This window comes from Lepisosteus platostomus, chromosome 27 (assembly GCF_059453375.1).
Source record: "Lepisosteus platostomus isolate fLepPlt1 chromosome 27, fLepPlt1.hap1, whole genome shotgun sequence".
In the NCBI taxonomy this organism is placed as follows: Eukaryota; Metazoa; Chordata; class Actinopteri; order Semionotiformes; family Lepisosteidae; genus Lepisosteus; species Lepisosteus platostomus.
In genome coordinates, this window is record NC_142637.1 from 2,816,983 (window position 1) to 2,840,894 (window position 23,912).

The window sequence follows — 23,912 nt, forward strand, 5'->3', positions numbered from 1 at the left end:
TCAGTTTTGAAGATGAGCATTACAGTGACGATTTTGTATTTGTGATTTTTGTTCCATTACATTATAGAAATAGATGTGTAGCTTGTCAGCTCATTTGTGTTATCTTAAAACATGCGGGTGAAAGTTGTTTGTATGACGTAGAGCATTTGTTTGTGTACTTGCAGATGTTGAATAGCAAATATGCTTTAAGGAAGAATGAAAATAGGAAAAGGCTTTGTAACATCTCATTTGCTGGGAAAAATGTCGGCCTACACCCTTCTGAACTCTCGGTGAGATGTCAGGAGTTCACATTTGTTTTCTTTTTCTTTTTCAGCTCTCTCTGTCCTGGACTTGACTGAGCAGTTCTCACCCCCTGAAAGTGCCCCCCCTGTCCTGGTCAAGTTGGTAGAAGCCATAGAGAAGAAAGGTAAAAATGTCCCACAGCACTATCGCAGGATATCAAGATGACATTTCTCAACTTTATTCGTACTCTATCGGGCATCTTAACGAGGCATCGAGGCTCTCAGTTGCTTTTAACACACAGGCCTTGGTACCAGGTTATCTAACCAGGTTTTGCAGGAGCAGCCTGGCTTAAACACTGTGTTCAAAGATACACCAGGTGTCTCCCCACCAGCCTGGAGGAGTCTATCGCCCTGATACTATGCCACTCCGTCTTGACAGCAGTACAGGAAGGTTTTGTGAAGCTTTGGTTGGGAAGATGGAAGCCTTAGTGTGCTTTTGAGGCAGGGGCAGCATGGGCGCGTCCTGGGTCAACAGAGCAACCAAGGCAGGGGAAAGAAAGGGGCACGTGCCCATTTGTAGCTGTCAGATTCAGTTGTCTTGTCTTTTTATCCCCGGTGTGAGGGTAAAAGCTCTCCTAGTTATCCAACGGGAATGAGGCAGAGAACGAAGATCAGAGTGGGCCAGGTGCATTTCGGGTTTGTCTCTCGTGGTGGATCACAGACAGGTCTAGGGCCTCTGGACTGTAGATTGCGTGTGCGCATGTGCATGTGTGTTTTTTTTGTCCGTTGGCACCATCCTTGTGTCAGTGTCTTGAGAGCACCAAACCAAAATCCAGCAAAGCCAATCTAAAAGCAGGGAGAACAGGTGTTGGGGGTTAGGAAGGTGAGAGGTTCACAGTGCTGTTCTTATCACATGGTGAAATGCACATTTTGATTCTGCCAGCTTCCTTAGAGCATTTTCTGATCGTTATCACTTCTTTCTTTTTATGTTCCTTTCAATGGAATCGGTTATCTTCCTCTGTGTTTATTTTTGTTTCACAAACAGTTGTTATTCCAATAAAAGTGGTGTTTGGACTGCGACAATCAATTGAACGCAGGTGCCTGCCAAAGAATACGTTCAGTGTTGTGTAAGTAGGAGGCACTATGAGCTGCTGGAAAATGGATTAGTCTTTGGTAAAGAAACATCAGTCTTGTGACTCGGCAAGGAAGCCTGCTTTTCTCGGCTAAAGATACGGAGGTTCACGCCCGCTGGCTATATTGATATGGGAAGAAACAGCCTTAAAGAGGAAAGTCATGATGGAGCACATACTGTAGAGCTGGAGAAATCTGGGAAGTGAGAATTGCCCTGGATTACCTTATTCTCCCATGTTATTCATTAGTGCAGCATTAAAAATTATTATAGTTCATATCATTCATTTTTTATTTTACAGCAAAACAATGGGAACAAAGAGGCACTTAAACCTAACTTTATTTCCTCCAAATACACGTTATTCACACATACTGTATAAGCACATATCCTGCAGAGAATATGGAATTGTCGTCTTCCCATTTCCTTTTGGTCCCTAGGAACCTCCGTTCTAAATTGGAATATTGCCGAGCCATTAGCTTCTTATAATGCATGTGCTGCCCCGCAGTCTTATTAATCATCGGCAGTGTCCGAACTTTCGGAACGCCTGCAGCTGTGCTGCTCCGCTGGCACACTTGCACCTCGTCGCCTCCGCGACCGAGAGAGCGCTCCGAGCACGTCAGTCCAGATCCTTCGCGATCAAAGCAAATGAACGGTGTCAGAACGGCTCTGGATGATGCCCAATGGGAGGCTAATGACATCTTTTGCGGAGTTTCTCATTGCAGCATGGTTTCCCATGGAGTCCCATCTCTGGGATTTCGGAAAGTAATAACACAGGCAGGAGTGCAGCCCTGTGTCCGCAAACCCCTGGTATGAAATTAGCTCTCGCGGAGAGATTAGACCGGACGCCTCTGCGTGCGTCTCGGTGGCTTTTAACTCGACATCCAGCTTTCAAGAACCTTGTGACTCAGCAAAACACTAACACGGGCTGTATCTGGGCCAGCGTGACCAGTTCAAACCCTTTCATTTATTTTCACTCGATTGAACCTTGTGCTTTTTAGCTGAATTGTGGCTTTTATATATGTTTTTATTTCGGGTGGGTTTTATTGCATTTGTCGCCAGAAGTCACTAAGGGAGAGGTCAAGTCCTTTCCGTTTGACGTTGGCGATTGCAGTCCGTTATAAAGCCTTTCTGTAGGTCAGCTTCAGCTGAGTGTTAACTGTTAGTGTGGATTATGGGAGCATACGTTCTGGGTGGAAAATTTAATTTTTCTTCTGCCCCAAAAGCTTGATAGAATGTCTCTGCTGGAACCTTGGGAACCAGCTTTGTCTTTCAATAGCAGTCTCTCCTATTAGCATAATGATGCCCCTTGGTTGTGTCAGACATCCAAAAAAAGCTAATGAGGGCAGGAGCTCAATTATTTTAAAAGTAGCTCCTCGGGGGGCAAGTTAGAGCTCCATTTCCAAGGCAGTGTAAAGAATTAATTCCGATGGTTATTGGCCCCTCCCCAGCCAGGACTTGAACCAGTGACCCTCTGTTCCAGAAGCAGACTCAGTACTGTTCAGCCCAAGAAAAAGTTCCATTTTTAAACAATTCTGTTACACAAATGTCATATCTGAGTAGCTCATCTGTTAAAGCAGGATGTGGCAAAGGTTACCTGAATACTGATCAGGCTCTACCTGTTCTGCAGTTCTGTAGGCCGTCAAATTAATTCAACAGGACTGGAAGAGCTGAAAGCTTGCATTCAGCCGTCTTAATTTTTTTTTTCCTTCCATGTTTTCCCCTCAACTCCCCGCTTCAGAAACCCGGTTTAAAATGGGGCGTAACAGCTTCTCACAGTTCTTATATTAAATGCCAGACATTCAAAATATAAACCCGTCTGGCCTGCGGCCTCTAGACGTAATGTTTCCGAAGGGACCCTGGGGATCCGGTGACACTGTCCAGCCGGGTTCCTTTCCAGAGCTCCTCGGGTCTCGGGAGTCGCGCCTCCACATGTATTTATATCCTCCGCTGTGCTCTCAGTGTTTATATCTGTGACCGACCTTCTGATAGAAGACCAGGGAGAGACTGTTTTAGACGATGAGCTAACATCTTGACTCCCTTCAGGTCTAGACTGCGAGACACTGTACAGGACACCTGGCTTCTCCGCTGCCGTTGATCAGAGACAGACACTGAATTTCGGTAAGAGCCCGGTCCTCCCGATCGCTGCACAGCAGTGCTGGAAAGTTCCAGGCTTCTCTAGGGCTGCGTTTTCCCAAATTAACCCTTCCGCGGCAACTCCGGTTACCACTGCCCAGCTACACCATCCATCCATTTCCCAATGGATTCTTCCAATTCAGGGTTTGGAGGAGCCGCAGCCTCCCCTGGCAAGCAGTGGGCACAAGGCAGGGCATCGCAGGGCACACGGATGCGCACACACACTCGCACCTGGGCCTATTCTGCCAGAAGCCAGTGAGCCTACCAGCATGTCTTTGGACTGTGGAAAGAAAACTGGAGCATCTGGATAAAGCCCACATAAATGTAGAGAGAACATACAAACTCCACACAGATAGTACCCCAGGTCCAGAAGGGAACCCAGGGTCCCATGTGCCACCATGCCGCCTTCATCACGTCATATTGAGGTGTTTTGCAAAAACCACTCTTAAGTTTGCTTCAGTGCACCCGACAGAACAAGCAGTAGGGTAACACATGTACACACTGCCATATGATGCTCTTCAGGGTCTGACGTGCATGTACTGTATACGTGCAGAATGAAATTTCCCCAGTGGGCCTACTCCCGCATATTCAAAAAGGGGCAAAGTGTTTTGTGTTTGCAAGTGCCCGTCTGCAGCTGAAAACCGAGGCAGTAATCGGAAAGCCTTCAGTGTGTAGGCAGGAGGGCATTTGAGTTGGGTCCTTATCAGCACACACCGATATCCAGAAGCCGGAGTGCCCAGCCAGGGCTGGTGAGGGCATGCAGAAAGTGGGAGCAGGTTGCAGCTTGCAGGAACCACTGATATCAGGTGACTGCTTCTGCTGCGGCCTTGAACATGTCCAGACACACTTTTGTAAAGTATATTTCATTTCAGCAGTTTCAAAGCTGGAGTACAGTATTAAACAGAGGCTGGCAATCTCATCTGGCTCCTGTTGGCTTTCAGCATAACAATTCACCAGTGCATTTACATAAGAAGGCATAAATCCTCTGTTTGCTTTGAAAGATACCAGGGGTGTTTCTCCTGTGTCATTTGACCTCATTCTTTATACTGTATAGTATTTCACTCCCATTCCTTAGAACATTGAACTTGTCGAAGCTACCTGTACTTTTCCTTCAGGTCTTTTTTGGTTATTTTGTTTTGTGAGATGCTGTGTTGAACATTATGGTACTTGAATTATAGCACACAGATCACATGCCGTCTGTTTCTGAAAGATGTAAATTAACGACAATGAACACTAATGAAGTTGCCATAAACATCACAAGTTTAAAGCTGCAGTGAGCTTTTAATCTATTTGTGAATTGACCTGGCAGTAAAGCAGACTGTTCATGTTTTTTTAGATATTTTTTATATAAGCTATGGAGTATTTTAAGATTATTTCGAGCAAAACGAGCGACATGCTGAGTTATAGTCATTTTACTTTTTGTGTCATGCATGTAATAACATGTAAATGCTCATTGACTATAAAATGGATTAGACTGTTGTGCAAGGGGATTGTTCCTAATTTCCCCGTAAAGTCTGTTTTACAACCCCCGGTGTCTCTTGAGGAGAACCTGAAGGACAGGTGACAGACAGGGGCAGGAGTGCTCACCTGTGATTCATTTCCCGAAGCAGAGCTGCCCGCAGGGGAGATGGGACAGTGTGACCTCCAGGTGCTCACCGAGGCTGTGAAGAGATACCTGCAGGACCTGCCCACTCCCGTCATCCCCCCAGCAGTTTGCTCTGAGCTCCAGGCGGCCACGCAGCAGGGCACCGGTAGGCAGCAAAACGGTGATCGTGGAACAGACTGACACAGATGAATCGGGTCCTTTCTATAACATCATGGCTCTGCAGCCTTGGTCCTGCAGAGCTCCCAGCCAGCAGCATTTATAGATCACCTTTAAATCATCTCTAAAGACGCAACGCAAATTATCTGTGTTTAAAACAGTGATTTGTGTTTCAAAAGTACCTTAGTTATTTAAATCAGGAAAAATAAAGGCTCTCTGAAGAATCAAAGTTGAGCAATTAGATGCTTAATTGATCAGTAACTTACTTACAGTAATTTACTTAATCTAAAAAAATAAGGGGATCTGGGATGACCTGCAGCACGAGCTGCACTGGGCCTCTGCAGGACCAGACTTGGAAATATTGTGATTTTTCTGGAGATCCTTGGCAGTGTAGTTTTTGGTGCTATCCCTTGCCTGATTCAAGGGTAAAATATTCTTGCACATTGTGTGGTAGATCTGTGATCTTGGATGGTAACTTCTACTCGCCTAGAAATTGTAAGAGGGGTGTCTCAGAAAATGTTTTTTCTGAAAGGATCTGTCAGTATCACGCATGTGAACAAAGGCATTAGTGTCCTTGTGATAAATCAGACCGTGGCAGAGATATAATAGCCTTAATCTGTAAAATCTGGGAAATTTAAAAAAATGTTTCAAGGAGGAGAAGGCTAGGCATTTCCTTCTGATCTGTTTTCCTGAAGGTTATTGATCCATTTATCGAACCGGTTGTTGGATCAATCCTCCGAGCCTTTTCTTGAAGGACCTCGGGGCGAGTTCTTCAAAATCTTTGTGAATGAAAGTTTCAAGTGTGGGTTCAGTTCTAGTGGAGTCACGCCTCTGGATCAGAAGCACGTTCAGAGACGCACGTTCGTGTCTCTTTCCCAGAAGCCGCCACAGCCGGAAGCTGCAAGCAGCTGATGCTGGTTCTGGAGCAGCCTGCTGTTCCTCTGCAGAACCTCCTCACCTTGCAGTACCTGCTGAGACACCTGTGCAACGTGTGCCAGAATTCGGAGAGGAACGGCCTGGACATCCACCTGCTCAGCCAGATCTTTGGGCCATTGGTTCTTCGGGTTCCCAGCATGGGGTGCGTACCAGCTGAACTGCGCAAGAGTCAGTGCTGTAACCCTATCTGTAGATGGCTCTGTACTTAAATTTCAATCTAAATTAAAGACCTTGGGGGTGATATATGATCCAGGCTTGACGTTTGAACCATATGGCAAATATCATTCTACCATCTCTGAAATATCGCTAGACTAGAAGTCCTATGTTGTTGTCTCCAACTGTAGCTCAAAAGCTGGTCAACACATTTGCCTTCCCTAGAATTAATTACTGCAGCACCCTACTTGCAACGTGGGGTATCTAAATTCCACTCTTAAACTGCAGTATGTCCAGAATTCGGCAGGCAGACTCCTGGTCACGTGCAGGTGATCACATTACTCCTGTCCTGGCGTCTTTGCACTGGCATCCTGCTCTATATGGCTTGGAACATCGGTACCTGTCTGACTTATTGTCTTCCTACTCCCCGTCTTGCAGCCTTCGTTTGTTTGACTCCACAAGGATATCAGAGAGTCACCTTCCCTGAGCCTTTTCAGATTCTTCTTTAGAAAGGCTTTTATTTTATTGGTCTGTTGTCTGCCCCTTTGCATCTTCTGTTGCAACCCTCTCAACCCTGCTGTTTGTGCGCTAGTTCAAATTTAAGTTTTCTTTTAAGATTTCCGGAACGCAAAGGGTTTAATCTGTGCACGCAGAGCACATACTTATTAAAACCTCACGAGAAAAACAAAGATGCAGATCAGGACTCCTACAAAATCTTAAAATAGAACACTCTGAATTGCCCAGCTAATTTTCAAGCCGCGAGTCAATTTGCTTGTTCGTGTAATTGAGAGTGCATTCTTCGGATTTGTAGTATATAACCTTGAAACATGAGCCAGACCTCTGAAAGGAACCTTATGCGTTGAGAAGCCTGGCACGCTCTGCTCTAGTGTCTGATCTTCCGTGTTCAGACTGATAACCGAGTTGTCCAGTCTGGTGTTGAAGTCAATCTAAGGTTGCACTCCACTCAAGTGCCTGGGGCTCACGTCTTGCACTAACACTGTCCCTTTCCCGTCTTCGCTCGCTCCCCAGTTTCGAAGGCAGTTCGGACTTCCCTGTGCTGGTGCTGGAGAGGCTGCTTCTGGAGCGCAGCTGGGAGCAGGAGAGGCCTCCACCAGGTAGAGACCCCCCCCCCCCACACACACACACACTGATACTCGTGGGCCAGCAGGGGAGGGAGGGATCTGGGGCTCTGCAGGGGCAGTCGGCACAAGTCCCCTCCCTGCTCCCTCTGGCCCGGTTCGCTGCTGGCACCTGCGTCGCCGCATCTTTCTGCAGCGTATTGAAGAACAAAAAAATATAAATCCCAGGTTGAGAGAAATATAAAGAGAGTAGTGCAAGAAAACCAACAGACTTAAGCAAGCGGACGTTATTTGGGAAGTTTTAAAAATAGTTTGATTTACTAATCCAATTATGCTCAGGCGGAGCCACAGTGCGTGTCTGTTCAGTGTATTTTTATATGCATTACTTGGGGTTTCACAGCTCCATCTTAGTGCTTTGATCTTCTTCCCAGTGGCTCCAGCGAACACTTTGATGGAATTGGGATGAATTGAAGACATCGTCCTGTATGCATCCATTCTAGATATTACAGTCAGCTGGATAGCAGGCCTGCATTGCTATGTTCATATTTTTTTAGATACATTGCTTATTTATGTAACAAATGTTATTTTTAAAACCATGTTAAAATGGTTGTCATTTTTTTAGCTTGTTTTAATCCCAAGGAAAACTTGTGAATTAACATTGTTTTTTTACAGCCACTGTAAACTGAAGTCGCTGCATCGTTTTCATTCTTTTACATTCATCTACTAGAGCTTAAAGCTGTATTGTCCCAATTTTTTAGATGGATTTTTTTTAGGAAGGTGCTGCTCTGTGAGCCTCAGAGACTGTCTCTTGGGAAGACGAGTGCTTGCAGTTGTAGTGTGGATGCACACTTCAGTGATCAGGTGGTTGGTTGACCCGTTGATTGTGTTTGTAACAGCTCTGCCTCCGAAGCCTCCGAAGACCAAGGCCTTGACCAGCTTGGTGGCCAATGGGAACAGCAGCCTACTGGCCGATGCAGAATGGTACTGGGGGGATATTTCCAGGTAGGAAGCCTGTATGAAATCTCTCGATTGCCATGCGGTCAGGATCCATATTCACAACCTTTCAGTACAAGGCCTCATGCTCGGCACAGTCAGATTTTCTCTTTCTTGTATGGCAAAAAAAGAAAACTAACAAAACACAAGAATTCTTAAAACTCAAGTTGCCAGTCATCGCAAAACATCAGGTACCATAAATGTGAATGAGTATAAAGTCTGCAAACTGACATTCTTTCCCAGCTTGTCAATGAGGTGCACTGCTAGAGAATACTGAAGGAAGAGGCAAAAGAGCATAAAATTCAATAACCTAAATTCAATATTATTGGGTAGTAAAAATAATCTGAGTCAGATTTGCGCTGTGTGGAGTGGGTTGGATGAAAATCAGGACCTTTCATCTTCTCATGTGTGTCTTTGATCTTAAAGCAAAAAAAAAAAGTTTTAAGATTAGATCACTTTATTGGCCATGTACAATTTCTTGCATTCTGAATTTGTCATTTCGCAGACCCCAGCTTGCTCTCCATGAGACACACAGACGGGGAGAGATGCTTGGGGTCAGAGTGCAGGGTCAGCCATTTATATAGTGCCCCTGGAGCAGTTGGGGTTAAGGGCTCAGGTTGCTCAGAGGCCCTACGGAGTAGGATTCCTCAGCCGGCTGCGGGTTTCGAACCGGCAACCTTCCAGCCACAGGCACAGATCCTGAGCCACAGAGCCACCGCGCTGCCCGCATAACTGCATGACCCCAGGAAAAACTGGATATTTTGTCGATATTACGTGTTTTACGTAACAGCCGGCGTCTTGTGTTCCAGAGAGGAGGTGAATGAAAAGATGAGAGATACCCCTGACGGCACGTTCCTGGTCCGAGACGCCTCCAGCAAAGTTCAAGGAGAGTACACACTCACCCTCAGGTTCGTCCGATTTCCGCGGCTGCAACCGTTAATTCGGGAAACGCTTCGCTCCGTAATCAGAAATGGCCATCATCCTGTTTTTTCCCCCTCCCCGATGCAAAGCGCGTACCTGTTCCTCTATATCCGAATCGGACCACACGGAGACGAATTCCGTAGCTTTAGGAGCGGAAGGGGAAAATGAAAATCTCTCCGGTTCTCTGCAGGCATCTGGTTCTGTTCTCGATCTCCGCAGCCAGGCTTTGACTCGTGCTTTTGGGAAATCGGGGAATGGAGTCCGATGCGGCATTATCGGCAGTTCCGACAGCGTGGGCTAACTCTCTTTCATGACCCTGTCCCATGTGTGCAGGAAAGGAGGGAACAACAAGCTGATCAAGATCTTCCATCGTGGTGGGATGTATGGCTTTTCGGAGCCCCTGACGTTCCTCTCCGTGGTGGAGCTCATCAGTCATTACCGCCACGAGTCCCTGGCGCAGTACAACGCCAAGCTGGATACCCGGCTGCTGTACCCCGTCTCCAAATACCAGCAGGTAGGAGGACCAGAGGTCACTGCTTCTTAATGACCAACATCATTGCACTGTGGTGCCGTCAGTCCCAGAGCAAAACAGAAAGTCTTCTGAGAAAGACCTTCTGTTGGTAACGATTCCAATTGATTTGGTACAATTTGATTTGAATTTGTTGTTTAAGCTGAGAAACCTGAAGATTGAACAGCTGGAGAGCACTTACGAGGATTGTACTGGCATTTATTGGCCGATCCTGTAAAATCTTTTTTGTTTTTACCTAGGATTTTTTATGTTCAGAAGGGATGAGAAACCAGCCTGGTGTGTTATTCAGTGCCGAGATGTCTCCCGTTCATTTGCCTTTCCGTTCGATTCAAGAGTACAGGATGAGTCGCAATCCAAGGGAGGTCGTGCTCTCCTGTTGGTTTGGTTGCTCGTGTCTCATTGATCCGAAGAACTGAATCCTGTTCCTCCTCGAATCCCGGAAGGGGAGGGGGGGGCGTCGATAGCCGGGCACCGGGGTCAGTGTGCGTGGTGTCAAACGGTGCCTTGTCCCTCCACAGGAGCAGGTGGTGAAGGAGGACAGCATCGAGGCGGTAGGAGAGCAGCTGCGGGTCTACCATGAGCAGTACCAGGAGAAGAGCCGCGAGTACGATGTCCTGTACGAGGAGTACACCCGCACGTCCCAGGTACTGCGTTCTCGTAGAGCTCACGAGTCTCTCTCCACCTCTCCAGACATGGGAGAGGCCCTCATTCCTTTCATTCCTTAGATTTTAACCGCTATGCTGCAGCTTCTATAACCAAAAGCACTTGCCCGGTTGCGAGAATTGAGTAGACCACTTTAATGAGCTTTTGTACTGCTTTTAATGTAGAGTAAATAATCCGAAACGGTAGAAAACCTGAGCATTACTTCAGGTGTGACTGATGTGGCAGCAAGCTTCACAGGATATCGAGGTCTCAGGCAGCTGCAAGCCAAGTTATTTCAGATGTCCTTGTTTGGTGTTAACACTGAAAGACAGGTTTCGGGCAGCCGTCTTGAGACTTCATTGCTGTGGACAGGAGGCGAGGTCATATCGGCTGTCGTGGAGCTGTCCTAACTTGAATCCTTTGGTCCAGGAGCTGCAGATGAAGAGGACGGCCATCGAGGCCTTCAACGAGACCATCAAGATCTTCGAGGAGCAGTGCGAGACGCAGGAGCGCTACAGCAAGGAGTACATCGAGAAGTTCCGCCGGGAGGGCAATGACAAAGAGATCCAGAGGTACGTACGCCGGGCGGGTTTCCCCCACCCGAGTTCGGAAGAAACGGCGAATAATCTGCAGTTTTTAGCAAGCACCCACTTCTGACATGCCAGCCCCATTCATCGTTGGACAGACTCCCCTGGCACCGAGCAGGAGGGGTAGTGTGGATAGGCTAATGGTCATATCTGTGACATCGCTGCTACCCCACGGGTGCCAGGCATGGCCACAGGAGGCACTGCTGCTCAGAGAACTGACTGATCCCAGCCCTACCCTGGATACTGGGTCTTGGAAGAATCCCAGTTGGTGACCTGTGTGCTAGTGACGTGACCCCATCTCCCCCCATCTGGGAAGAATGAGAGCTTGCGATCTGGTTGGCACCTGGTGCTTTCTTGTGAAGTCCCTTCCTTTTCATTGGGTGGAGGTGGGGGTGACCAAACATCTCTGGTCCCCCCCGCCGGGCCTATTCACCTTGCCTTTGTGTTATACCTCTTAGGATCCAGAGCAACTCAGAGAAGCTGAAGTCCCGGGTGACCGAAATCCACGACAGCAAGAGGAAGCTGGAGCAGGACCTGAAGAAGCAGGCCACGGACAACCGGGAGATTGACAAGCGGATGAACAGCCTGAAGCCGGACCTGATGCAGCTGAGGAAGATTCGCGACCAGTACCTGGTGTAAGCGTTCATCCCTCATATCGTCAGGGACTCGCCTCCAGCATGGATTCACTTTTCTGTGGATGTGTACGCAAATGATTTGCCAAACTACGCAAATGCATTTGCTTTGACCCATTGTGTGTGTAGTTTTGCCGAGTTTAGCTTGATCATGCATGGTGTCTTTTTCAGCATTGTTAGTGCAGTGCAGCATGGCTGATGACATTCCCTGTTTTGCAGGTGGCTGACGCAGAAAGGCACCAGACAGAGGAGGATCAATGAGTGGCTGGGGATCACCAATGAGGCCGAGGAGTAAGTCTCGCGTTCCTTAAAAGTGATGTGCATCCGACGTCGAGCCTTGGGATTTCAGAGGGAGGCACATCGTTACCAGGCCTGTGAAAATAAAGCGATTTAAAATCCAAATTAAGGGTAGAGTTTTCCCAATAGTTAGTTTTCAGGAGTGACCTCAATGCGGTAAAAAGTAACAGGATGAGATGGACACAGTCTCTGTCCTCTCGTGTTGCTGTATTATATAAGATCTCTATCCAGCCAAATGTCCTGAAGAAGGCTTGTATACGCTGAAATGTACACTAGTTTGAATGAAAAGGTTTTGAAGTCGAGTGGCCAGCTCGTTACTTGTACTGGCCTGTGTTAGCTCCTTGATTGGCTTCATCTGGAGTATATGCTTATGCCATAGGCAGTCAGTTTTCTGCAAAGCCTTTTCCCCATTCTTTTTCATCCCTCGTGTTCTATTCATTATTAAAGGGGAAACTGCAGTCCCGATTTCTCAGTCAGGTTATTAAATCTTGGTAATAAAATCAATTAATTGACGGTTACACAAAATTTTACAAATTCCAAATTCCGAAGGTAGTATCCTTTTTGAGAAAGTAATGTGTGGTTGACATTTTGTTGTAAACCTCTGGTCTTGCAGTAGGCGAGAATTGTGACGTGATGCAGCCCTTCCTGCTCACTAGTCACTGTGATGACTAATGTAATGTGCTGTACGAGCGAATAAGTACAGGTTGTGCAGCAGACATTTCACTGCAGAAACGTTCCAACAATGATCTCCATGCAGAGTTAACAAATAAGTAGTATTTGTTGACAAAACCATTTCAAAGTCCAGAGCAGTATTTCTATGGGATTAAAAGAGATGTATTCACAAGCCTGCCTGTTTACATTGTAATTGGAGAGCTTCACCTCACTGGAAGTTTTGTTGCCTTGTTCTGAATCACAGAATATGTTGCTGCGCATACCTGAAAATGTCATCTATGTTGCAGCGTACATTGGAGGTTTTACACGTTACTGTGTACATTTTACTTTCATTGTGGCTTGAAATGCACTCACCCGTGCCGATTATTTCTAACCCCAAAATCTAAAAATAGCATTGCCCTTCCCCTTTAAATGATACCAATAGCAGTTTCAGATTCTGAAGTCTGACTGGCGGCTGAAAATCGTCAGTTCTTTAAATGCACTGCAGGGGGGTGGCACCTGTCCGCGTGGACACTGCTCTTGGGCCCCGTGCGCCTGCTGTCCCCCCTGACCCCTGTCTGACGCCCGTCTCCCCGCCGCTCCCAGCCTGTACTCCCTGATGGACGAGGAGGACGACCTGCCCCACCACGACGAGCGCATGTGGTACGTGGGCGACGTCAAGCGCGCGCAGGCCGAGGACCTGCTGCGGGGCAAGCGCGACGGGACCTTCCTGATCCGCGACAGCCAGTCGCAGAAGGGCTCCTACGCCTGCTCCGTGGTGTAAGTGTCGCAGGGAGCGCGCCGGCTTGTCGGGGGGCGGGTCCAGTTCTCCCGCTGTCGAAACGACTTGAATGTTTTCAGTAAAAAGTAAAAAGTCTGATTAGGGCCCGTACAAATGTGCAACCACTAATATGTTTGTAAACATGAAAGCACTCCTGTATGCGGGTGAATCAACCAATTGCAGGAACCTTTCTTCCTGCAAAAGTGACCACGGATACCTCTTCTTTCCTCTCTGTTCTGAATTCAGACTTTGAATCTTCAGTACGATTCCCTCTGTCCAACTCCAGAATATGTATCATGGAGCTCCTTTTTATTGAAACGCTCCTGTGCACATTTTATTCCCCTAGAAGTGTGGTTCTTAACCTTTACTGCAGCCTCAAAATAACGTTATCGCACCGCTTGTCAAGATTTTCCTTTCTGCCAAATCTGGCACGTCTCGCACTCCCAAGGGCGGTGTGCGCCCCAGGTAAAGAACGACCGCTGGGAAAAGTCCCGGTCCTGTTACCAGTCGCCCTGATTTGGCCCCTTTAGCCTAACTTGGGCAGGTGACTGAATGATTTCAGAGCCGCGTGGTAAATGCGAAGTATCGACACGCAGTGGAGAGGCAGAGAGCGTCATGGGCCAAAACAGAGAGGCTTCAATGCATATTGTACATGAGGTGCTTCACCCACCGAGCCTATAGATTTGGGATTTGCTGCTTCCTTTGTTTTCTTTTCTCGCATCTATATCCCGCTCGGTATCTGCAGCATTTTAATGATGGCATTTGCCACACTGTGTCTCGCAAGAGCTTCCGGTCTCCAGGAAGGATAGAGCCGTAGTCCCCAGGCGGGTCAGGAGACAGCGCCGGTCTTGCTGCCACGGTTTCTTACCTCTAGTATTGTGTTTTCTGGATCCGAGCAGACGCTCTGTGCGGATGTCTTACTGTCTTTCCTTTGTGTCCTGTTTTGATCTCTAGGGTGGATGGGGACATCAAGCACTGTGTGATCTATAAGACTGTCACGGGGTATGGATTCGCTGAACCCTACAACCTCTACGGTTCCCTGAAAGAGCTGGTTCTTCACTACAAGCACACCTCTCTGGTCCAGCACAACGACTCCCTGAATGTAACTCTGGCCTGGCCCGTTCTCTCCCCACAGCCCAGGTGAACAGCGCCACACGTCCACGTCTGAGAAGGCCTGGAAAGATGGACACCGCAAAACCGCAGCGACACCGTGCACGTCCATTGCAGAAAACACCCCCCCTCCCCGAGTAAATGGTGAATTCTGGGTCCGAACAGGGAGGGGGGGGGTTGGATTTAAATTCTTTGCACTCCTGGTCCTCAACATCAACAGTAACACCCAAGGAAGCAGAACAGCTCCGATCCTTGTCTTTCAGATAACAAAACCCTTTCAATCGAAAGATGTGAATTAGGCCTTGCTACCGGAGCACACCAGTAAAGAAGGCGCTGTGTTTTATGTTCTGTGGATTGCAAAAGGGTATGTGAAACCCTTTCATTTTCAAATCTGCTGCTTAGAGTAGTAGAGTGCACCCAGCCTGCCCTTAGTGATGCCTGTAGGGGTAACAGAAGCCTTGAAATATACAGCTTAATAGTGTTTTTTATTTTCTTTTTCCATCGGCTGCTGTGCATAATCTCTCATTTCTGTGATTCAAAGTGGTTCCACAAATCTTTTTTCAACTTTTTTTTTTCCTTCGAAAAGGAAAGGAACCAGAAATGCTGTCTTTTCAGTGGGCAGGACGAGCCTTGCTGCGGCACTTTTTGGGGGGAAAACGTTTTTTTTTCCTACTCGACCCCATTTTTGGGAAGGGGATCTTAACAATGTGCAAGTGTTGGGCTCCCAGTTCTGTCGACTGACACTGATGGCAAAGGAAGACTGCAGCCTGGGCTCTTTTGTTGCTCAGTCTCCGGAAAAGTAGGGCTTGACTTTTATTTAGCGGTCCAGATATCTTATTTTTTTAACACTACAGAGCCTGTGACGGTGAACAAGGAACAGACGCTGGTGTTATATCCTGCAGCAGCAGTGGCACTGGGCAGTTTCAACTGCGTGACTTCCCATGCGGTGCTGACCAGAGACACTTTCCATTTGCTAAACTTGTTTTGCAAACTCATACGTATGACGCTATTTTTTTTTTGGACACAAGCTGATATACAGAGCTGTAGCAATGCAATTCTAAAAATCAGAAAGATATTGTAGGCGATTACTGAAATATGCAACATGTAAGTGATTTGGCATCTAAGGGCTGATCAGTATATAGAATCAGCCCACGAATATTTTTGTTTTTTTCATTGAGGAATCCTCTGGAGGGTGCATAACGACACGTTAACCAAATGAAGGACATCTTTCATGTAGCAAAAGAACTGATCCTTTATTATAAGCTTGAACACATTGGTGTTAGCAAAAAAAACAAAAATACAACATAAAAAATATGCATGGAAACTTTTTTTTTTTACCAAGACAATATCTTAGCACTTGGTAATACCTGTACTGTTAAAAGATGAGATATATATATAGATTGATATATATTTACAAGACAAACAACATTAGATCCCCCATCTCCATAGAAGTGCTTGAGGAGGTATCTTTGTTTGCATGGTCAAATTTCTTCTTGTACAGGCTGTTGGAACAAGCTCCTTTCAGATGAACTCATGGCCCTGAACTACAGGCACTGTAACAGGAAATATAGAACTTCAGGAGCGTTCGTCTTGCAATACAGGTGTAAATGCAGCAGGAGAGGAGAAGGAGGAGCAGTTAGAAACTAGTCTGTTTTTAAATGTGGGGTAGTTTTGGGGCCTTGCAGAATAGTAGGGTTTTTTGTAATCAGATATCCTCAGGCACCTGTCAGTCATTGCAGATTTGGATGCCGTTTTGCAAAGACAGTTGATGTTTTAGGAAGCTGGTGTCTGGACAGGTTTATTTTTTCTTTTTGCTGAAATGCTGCCACAATGCGGGGGGGCAGGGAGAAGAAAGGGCCTCTTCCATCTGAAGCAAGGATCTGGTGCTCCTAATAAAAACCTTGAATTTCGAAGGTTTGTGATCACGTGGGCTTTCAGGTGCTTTTTCAAGGGATCCTTCAGGAAAAAAAAAAAAGTTACTGGAGAATTAACCACAACAGTGTGTTTGTTGAGTGTGAGAAGCTTAGGCTTATGAATACCAAGCGACTGGGGGTTGGAAGTGCCTTCTACTATGGCTCGTTAACTCTTCGGTAACTGTTGTTTGAGCTCTTTCTGGCGATGAGCTGTTCCACCCTGAACTCGCTGTCCACAGCAGGGCCCAGCGTCTTTCCCCACCACACGGCTGCTCCCGTGTGAGTCCAGCAGCCGAGCCTCTCAGATCTTCCTCTTCCTCAACCAGCGATGTTAGCACTTGTTTCATTGTTTCGGGTGTTTGTTCCTGTACTCCACACGGGTTGGCACTAGTTTATATGGAATCACACTGGGGGGGGGTTAAATTAAATTTAACATTAAACGCAGCAAAGGTACAGGAAAACCAGGAACAGGGAAAACTTTTTTTTTAAAATAAGACACTTCGCTTAGCTGGACAGTGAGGAAATCCCCTTTTGTTTGAGCCAGTCCTTAAATTATATACTACCCTTGTTGAGGCTGAAGCAGAAGAAATCGCTTTTATCCATCTACTTAAACTGCTCGTTACTCCACCCGTAACTGAGGCGTATCTACAGTGCACTTTCCATCAAGAAGAAAAGGAGTCTTGCCACAGTTTTTTTTCCCCCCACAATGCTCAGAAGCATAAAAATGCAGACTTTTCACTATGAATAGGATTTTCAATTCCGTGAGAGACCGTTTCACTTCGTGCCCAGGCAGGAAATAGGGAGAAAGTTGAAGCTTGGGTCATGAATCAGATTCCCCAAGTGGCAGTCCGCATTTGGCTGGACGCCTCTTGGGGTAGAGTTGGGATTAGTCTGCCAGGGCTCTTGCGGCTTCCTGCAGAACAGTGCCCCCTGCAGGCTCGAAGCAACATCACGAGGGAGGTGCCTCTTCTGCAGTTCGCACTGGGCCTCCTTGTGTCACTGCAAGGCTGAGACATACAAGAGTTGTCTTCTCCCAACTGGGCAACATGTAATTGGCAATTTTAAATCATTAAAAAAGAGAAAACCACCACTGGACACTGCAAAGAATACAAAAACATCAGTTGAGTGAATTCTATTCAGTTTCTGCAAGAATGATCTCTATCGATTGGTAGAAATATCAGACAAGGAGCAGCTCAGGTGGATTTTCTCCACATCCTTACCCCTGGGCTGTAGGAAAGAATTACAATCCTGTCTTGGAAGCAGAGACGACCCAGCAGAAGCAACGCATTCTTCTAGGTCTTGTCAAATCTAGAGTTGCGATTTCAAAACATGTATTTTGAATTTGGAACCTGGAGAGCTCAGAACTTCTTTGTGGCTTTTTTGGGGCGGGTAAATAACAAAAATTGCTTGATTGCTTTCAGCAATGGTTATTGTAGTAATTGTTAAAATGTAAAAAAAATGCTCACTAAAGTAGTAACAAACTGTTTTTGCCAAAGAAACCATTGTTAAAACACATTTCTGGACTTAAGGATTTTACAGATTTTGCACAGATTACATTAGACTTGATTGCAAAGTCTAGGGCCTAGTAGTGTAACTGTTTTTTAGTATATGTTTTGATACGATGTCTTGGGTTGGAAATATATTCAAAACATTTATAGTGGCATTAGTGTACTGTAAAGAGAGAAAGACCTGTGTTTCCCTTTACCTGTAATTCAAATTGGATATGAAAGTTTTCCCTTACAATGATATTTACTTTCAGTAATAGCTTTTTGGGCACACCTGTTCTCCATGTAGTCTTCAGTGAGCTTGGCGAGGTTCCTCACTCCGATGAGTTCTGAAGTGTTAAATCATCTTGGGGTGTTTTCTCTTGGAAATGTTCTACAATTCAGATTAGCAGTTATGCTTTGCAAGTAATAGTTTGTGGGTTTTGTTTTGTAATGAGTAGAATTTTCTGTTTCTAGCGATGTGCAAAACCTGGGGACTGTTGAGCGCAGCATTGTAGATAGGCCTGCTTTCAGGCTGCAATTGAGAATGGAGCACTAGCAGAAAAGGGTCAACGAGCTGAAAACTACTCTGACATGCAAGAATGGCATTGTTTCCCCAGTATTGGTACAAACTGTGAAATTCTTAATGTTTTAATTAAGAAACAAAGCTGGGTCAAATATAAAAGGAACAGCTAAGGACAGCCAAGTTTTGTTATTTTTTTTTGTTGAGTTATTATTTCCCAGGTCTAGCATTTATTTTTTCCCCTCCCAACGCACAAACATGTATATATATGCTGAGAGAGAGAGGGGGAAGATGGCCAAATGTATTTTCAATGTAGAATGGTTTGCGTCTGCTTTAGAACTACCACTCAGAAAATGTGCGTTATGTCCTGACTAGGAAAAATCTTCTCAGCCCATGTAGGTGTCGGTTCCACTGTTGACTGCTGTGCAAAAAAAAATGTTTTTGCTGTTAAGAAATGTGAAAACTAGAATGGAAGAGGCTTGCGTCTCTTCGAGATGAGGGATGCAGGCTCCTGATCTTGCAGCTTGACGTGAACAAGGTGGATTCCTGGTGCAGCTAGAATCTGGTTTGATCACACTACTTTGCACGTTTCTAGAATAAAGTCCACTGTGTCTCTTGTGCATTCACTGGTTTCCAGGACGCTAGGAACTCGCACCTCCCGAGAAAACCCAGTTTGGTCTTTTATTGCAGCTTGTACGACACAACCATCGTGCATTCTGTGGTGATATTCCGACGTGGGATACAAAAACACTGCGAGATGAAAGCTTTCTGCTGTTTCGCCACAGTATTTCCTGTCCAGATCTCGTGAATGATCTTGTGAGAGTGGGACTGGTCCCGGGCACACAGGCGTTCTACAAGTGTGTGGAACAGCTTGACAAGAGTATGTGGGGGTTTTTATTTTCGTTTTTAACTAATTACTGTAGGGAACGTGGAGCATGAGAGTCGGGGATGTAGTTTTGTTGAGCTAAATCAGAGAAAATCTTTTGAGTTATGAAGCTGTGCTTCTGGGTTTCTGTTGGAAATGCACACAGCCTAGCTTTCAGTCATTTGAGGGGGATTGTTTTCACCCCTGACTTTGAGCAGGGATGGGCCTGTCTTTGGGGTGGGGTGTGTAAATCTGCTGAATGCACTACAAAGACACGTGTTCAGTGAGTGGGGGGAGTGGCGGGGGCTGGACTTTTTTTTTTATTGGGAAAGGCCTGTTACTTGTGGTTACTTCAGGAGGGCTGTAATCCAAAAAGGTCTATTGGTTCTTTTTTAATGGTCAGCTCTTTAAAAGGCACCTCTACCCCAAAATCAACTGAACAATAACTAAAGGTCTCCTTCATGTTCCTCGTGTGACCGTTTCATTTTCAGTCTTTTGTCAGCTGCGTTGGGTCACATGAAACTTGAGGTGAGGTCATTCCTGAAATTCCAGAAGCGGCGCTGAGGTATTGTGATGCCTACATGTTTCAGAACCTTCAGCGTAGGGGTAGCAAAAAAATGTTATTTGGCATGTCTGAGCCTGATAATCTACCCAGGGCGATCATAGCTGAAGAAATATTGGCTGCATCATCTGAAAATTCATCCGTTGTCGCTATCATGACTGGAGAGTTTAATGACAAGGGCATTGTGTTATATTTGAGTTTAATTGGAGCGATACTTAGATTTAAAAAAAACGATGTGCGTATTTAATCGACACTAAAGGCAGGTTTTATATTGTGCAAAGATCTATTTTTGGCCACACATTTCTATTGAAAAGAATCTTGTGCACTCCAGTTACCCTTTATGAGCTGGAAAAACTGGTCATGCCAGTTAAGATCAGTTAGATAAAAGCTCTGTTGGCAAAAAAAAAATGAGGAAGAGATTGTAACCCTTCAGAATTTGAGCCTTTTATCTTGTTTTATGTGATCCACCTTACCTTTTGTGAAGATGGTTAAGGTACCGATTTTGAAAGGAAGACAAGATTAGGAAAGCACTCCTGACATTTGAAAGCAAACCTGGTGAAAACAGGCTTTTGCCTGTGAAATATGGGTGGAATCTGGAAAAAAAGACACGTCAAAGTTTCAATGGTGCCTGACTGGGTCTGTTTATAAAATTGGCTTTTATAAAAAAGCTGTTTAATTTTTTCGTTTGTATGTTTGTTCTTTATAACCTGACAGATTCTATAAAATAAGCTAGCTTGAACTGTCTTTTTCATTTCCATTCTTTAGATACATTTGTTTACGATCTCTGATTAACCAAATAGAATTTTAAGTGTTTGAGAAAAAAAAAGAATCTGTCGGTCATTAGATAACGTAGAGAAGAATCTTCGGCTCTAGTTTTGTTTTTTTCTTCTGTTTTTTAAACTTGAAGTTTGAAACCATTGGGTTTTAGTTTAATGTTTGTGAAACAGTGCTCCCTTAAGATTACAGAAGTCTAGTAGGTTATATAGTCTACTGCTTTTGGAATAAAAAACACTTTCCAGACCTACCTTGCCAATGGTTACATGATGTTCTGTGGACAGTCTCCTGCAAAAGGGTGTGGGGTAATGGTGTCTGTTTTAGTTGCAATTTAAATGCTGTTATAGTATTAATTATAAATATGGTGCTGATTTGAGTAACTAAGTTCTCGAGAGCGAGCCCGAGAGGATTTGATTTTTTTTTTAAATTGAAGTGCAATCTTTATAAAAATGTGAGATCTGGGATTATCGATTAACAAGATGTATTTTCCTAGTAATGCCGAATTACCTTCTGAAAGCCAAACCTTTTGTATCAGTTTTTCAGTATGCTTTATGCCATGGCTAGTTAACTTGCATCTCTTCTTATCGGCTCCAGTGAAATACTTTGACACAACCAGCTCCTTAAACGCTGCATCGAATCCTGTTGGGTATGAAATAATTAAGGAGCTGGTTGCAACAAAATTGTGTGATTTAGCAGATTGGAGTGGGACCAGGTTAAGTAGCCCTGCTTTAGAAACTACAGAAATATCTTTTTGGACAGTAGAAATGAAATGCACTATGTTCTAATAATGTTCTTTTTGCGTCACACAGACTGCCAGAAATGCTGTATTAAACGAAGTACTGTAGTGAATCTAGTAAATAAAAATTCCAAGATACACGGGCTCTAGTGTATTGAGGATTTTGCACTAATGTTTAGTATGAACCCTTTCTTGTGTGTAAGAGGTGTGTTGTTGAGGAACACCAAGGTTTATGACTGTACTGGCTTAAAAGATATTTCTTTAATTTGATTCTCTTAAAAACAGTTGAATTGGGTTTTCCTAGTTAAATGGAAAGTCCTGAGAGAGTGTTTTTGGTTCCTCAAAGTCTTGACTGTGTCTTGTGCACATTTGCTCTCATCCCAAGCTTGCAGTGCTGAAATCAAACCGGTGTCTACCCAAGTATGCTATGAGCTTCTTCTTACTTAGATTTAAATAAGGCCATTATCAAAGTCAACTAGAAAATGTGACTTTGCATCCAAAGGAAATGCATCTAAAACCTTTAAAACAAATTGCTACATAAAATGCAACAAATGCTATTGCTTCTAATATTCATTTGTAATTTTGTTTACACATTTTTTAAGTTTTAGTGTATCACCTTTTATTTTTAGAGATGAATAGAGGCTTCTCCTTTTGCTGCAAAATCCCGTTGAACATTAGTTCAACATTAGTAAAACATTAGGTAGCAGGGCCGTCCCTTGGGGGAGGCAAAGTAGCCTAACCAAATTAGTGCAGGTCCTCTTTTTTATACAGATGGAAAAAAAACTTCAAGGGTAGCAGCAACCTGTTTATGTTCATCATAAACATGTATTTCTGCCTCTTATTATATATTATAATTATAGCTAAAAATATTTTGAAGCCCACATTCCTTTCCGCAAATATTTGTAATTCAGCAGTTACAAATAACAAATTTGTAAACCAGGGTTGATGCGATCTTCTCGTTGAAGCAAATGAGAATTCTACACAGCCCTACTTGAGACATAGCAGTTCTCTAAAGTGTTTTCACTTAGAAAAGGTTGCCAAGGGACACTAGCGATTTAGCTGAAATACTCTACATGAAGCTGCGTGCATGCCTGGTATCTACAGTACTTCCTCAAGTGCTAGCAGCTTTACAGATCTGCACATGAACGCGATCGCTGTGGAACGTCAAGATCTTCACACCCCAGCCTCTCTCTTCATTAAAGGAAGTGCAGTTCCGTTTTAAATGTAATTCGCAAGCTGGAGGATATCACACAGAGCTGTCCCGATTTGCTCACCCACCCTAGAGAGGGGCAGTCCTGTGCGCATGTGTAAGGGCTCAGCGCACTGAGCGATTTACTGAAGTGACATCACCCCCTCTCAATTCTAGACCGGGCAGAACTCTGATGTGGTGGAGGATGCAGGCTTCCTGTCTGCTGGCATGACATAAGCTGACTAGGAAGTGACGCTGTGCATGCTGGGAGTCCGCAAGTGACCGGGATAGAATCTAAGCAAGGTGCATTCAGCTACAGTCAGCGTCTGTCTCTTCCTCTCGAACAGTAGGTTTGGTGCAAGTCCTTAGAATAATGTAGTGAAGACCAGATCTTCAATAAAGTGCAATTAAACTCTAGAGGGAGCACTGTTGGAATCCAGTATGATACTTGTTGGATATGTGCACAATCCTTATGTACTTACCTGATTTGTATTTTTTTTGTTCTGTATCAGATGCAGCATTTCTACAGTGTACAGCTCACTCAAATGATGTGTTTGTTTCAGACTGGTACTCTTTTAAGTTTTGTATGGTACTTAAAAATGAATAATAAAATAAAAAATGAACCTGTTTTCTCCTTTTTTTCCCCCCAATTTAAAAGATCTTCACATGCTTTAGTTCAGTCACTGAACTAAGTAAAGTGAGTTACTGTAGGAGTGAATTTTCTTTTTTTACTTTTCAAGCTACAAGTTCCTTATACACAGTACAAAGAATTGCTTTAACGATATCACATTAGAAATATTTGGTATTTAAAATCTCTCCTGAACAGTGTGAAAATGCTGGTATTAACATACACAATTATACCTCCTTAAATCTCAGAACCTGAGTTTATACCTGGTGGTGACCCTGCCTCCTCTCAGAAGTTTGTCATGATTGGGCCTGGTCAGTGCTGTGATGGGAGACAACCCAGGAAAACCATGTTCCTATCCTAGGAATGTTAGAGCAGTGGTGATAACCTCCCTGGAGTACTCCTGGCTAAATGCCACCCTGGTCTTCCAGAAACCGGCCTTCCTAAAACCCCCTGAATTCAACTGGTGAAGTGGTTTCTCACTCCTCTCTCCGATCTGTGCAGTGGCCTTGCTGGTGCAGAATAGCTGCCACACGTTAGCCAGGTGGGGCTGCACAGTGGTGGATAAAGGGCATCTGGGGACCTTTGGGGTGAAATATGCTATTAAAGAGGTAAGCAATAATCAATTGATTGCAGATTGTTATGGTAATTTATATGTAATTATTTTTTCCCCCAGTTTAAAGCC

At 44.9% G+C, this 23,912-nt stretch overlaps 1 protein-coding gene across 5 annotated transcripts in view; it reads left to right on the plus strand.

Moving 5' to 3' along the window:
• pik3r2 (phosphoinositide-3-kinase, regulatory subunit 2 (beta)) overlaps positions 1–23,225 on the plus strand; it is a 51,121-nt gene extending 27,896 nt beyond the window's left edge. For 3 of the 5 annotated variants that reach the window (XM_088622453.1, XM_088622454.1, XM_088622455.1), the window contains exons 3-16: positions 314–406; positions 3,394–3,468; positions 5,091–5,234; positions 6,125–6,323; positions 7,364–7,449; positions 8,310–8,415; positions 9,216–9,314; positions 9,661–9,841; positions 10,375–10,500; positions 10,928–11,070; positions 11,544–11,720; positions 11,937–12,008; positions 13,272–13,445; positions 14,401–23,225. In XM_088622453.1, coding sequence (XP_088478579.1) covers positions 314–406; positions 3,394–3,468; positions 5,091–5,234; positions 6,125–6,323; positions 7,364–7,449; positions 8,310–8,415; positions 9,216–9,314; positions 9,661–9,841; positions 10,375–10,500; positions 10,928–11,070; positions 11,544–11,720; positions 11,937–12,008; positions 13,272–13,445; positions 14,401–14,590 — 1,865 coding nt within the window. In that variant the 3' untranslated portion in view covers positions 14,591–23,225. The remainder of the gene's footprint in view (positions 1–313; positions 407–3,393; positions 3,469–5,090; positions 5,235–6,124; positions 6,324–7,363; positions 7,450–8,309; positions 8,416–9,215; positions 9,315–9,660; positions 9,842–10,374; positions 10,501–10,927; positions 11,071–11,543; positions 11,721–11,936; positions 12,009–13,271; positions 13,446–14,400) is intronic. The other 2 variants (XM_088622457.1, XM_088622456.1) reach the window with 2 other exon arrangements.
• Positions 23,226–23,912: the final 687 nt, after the last annotated feature.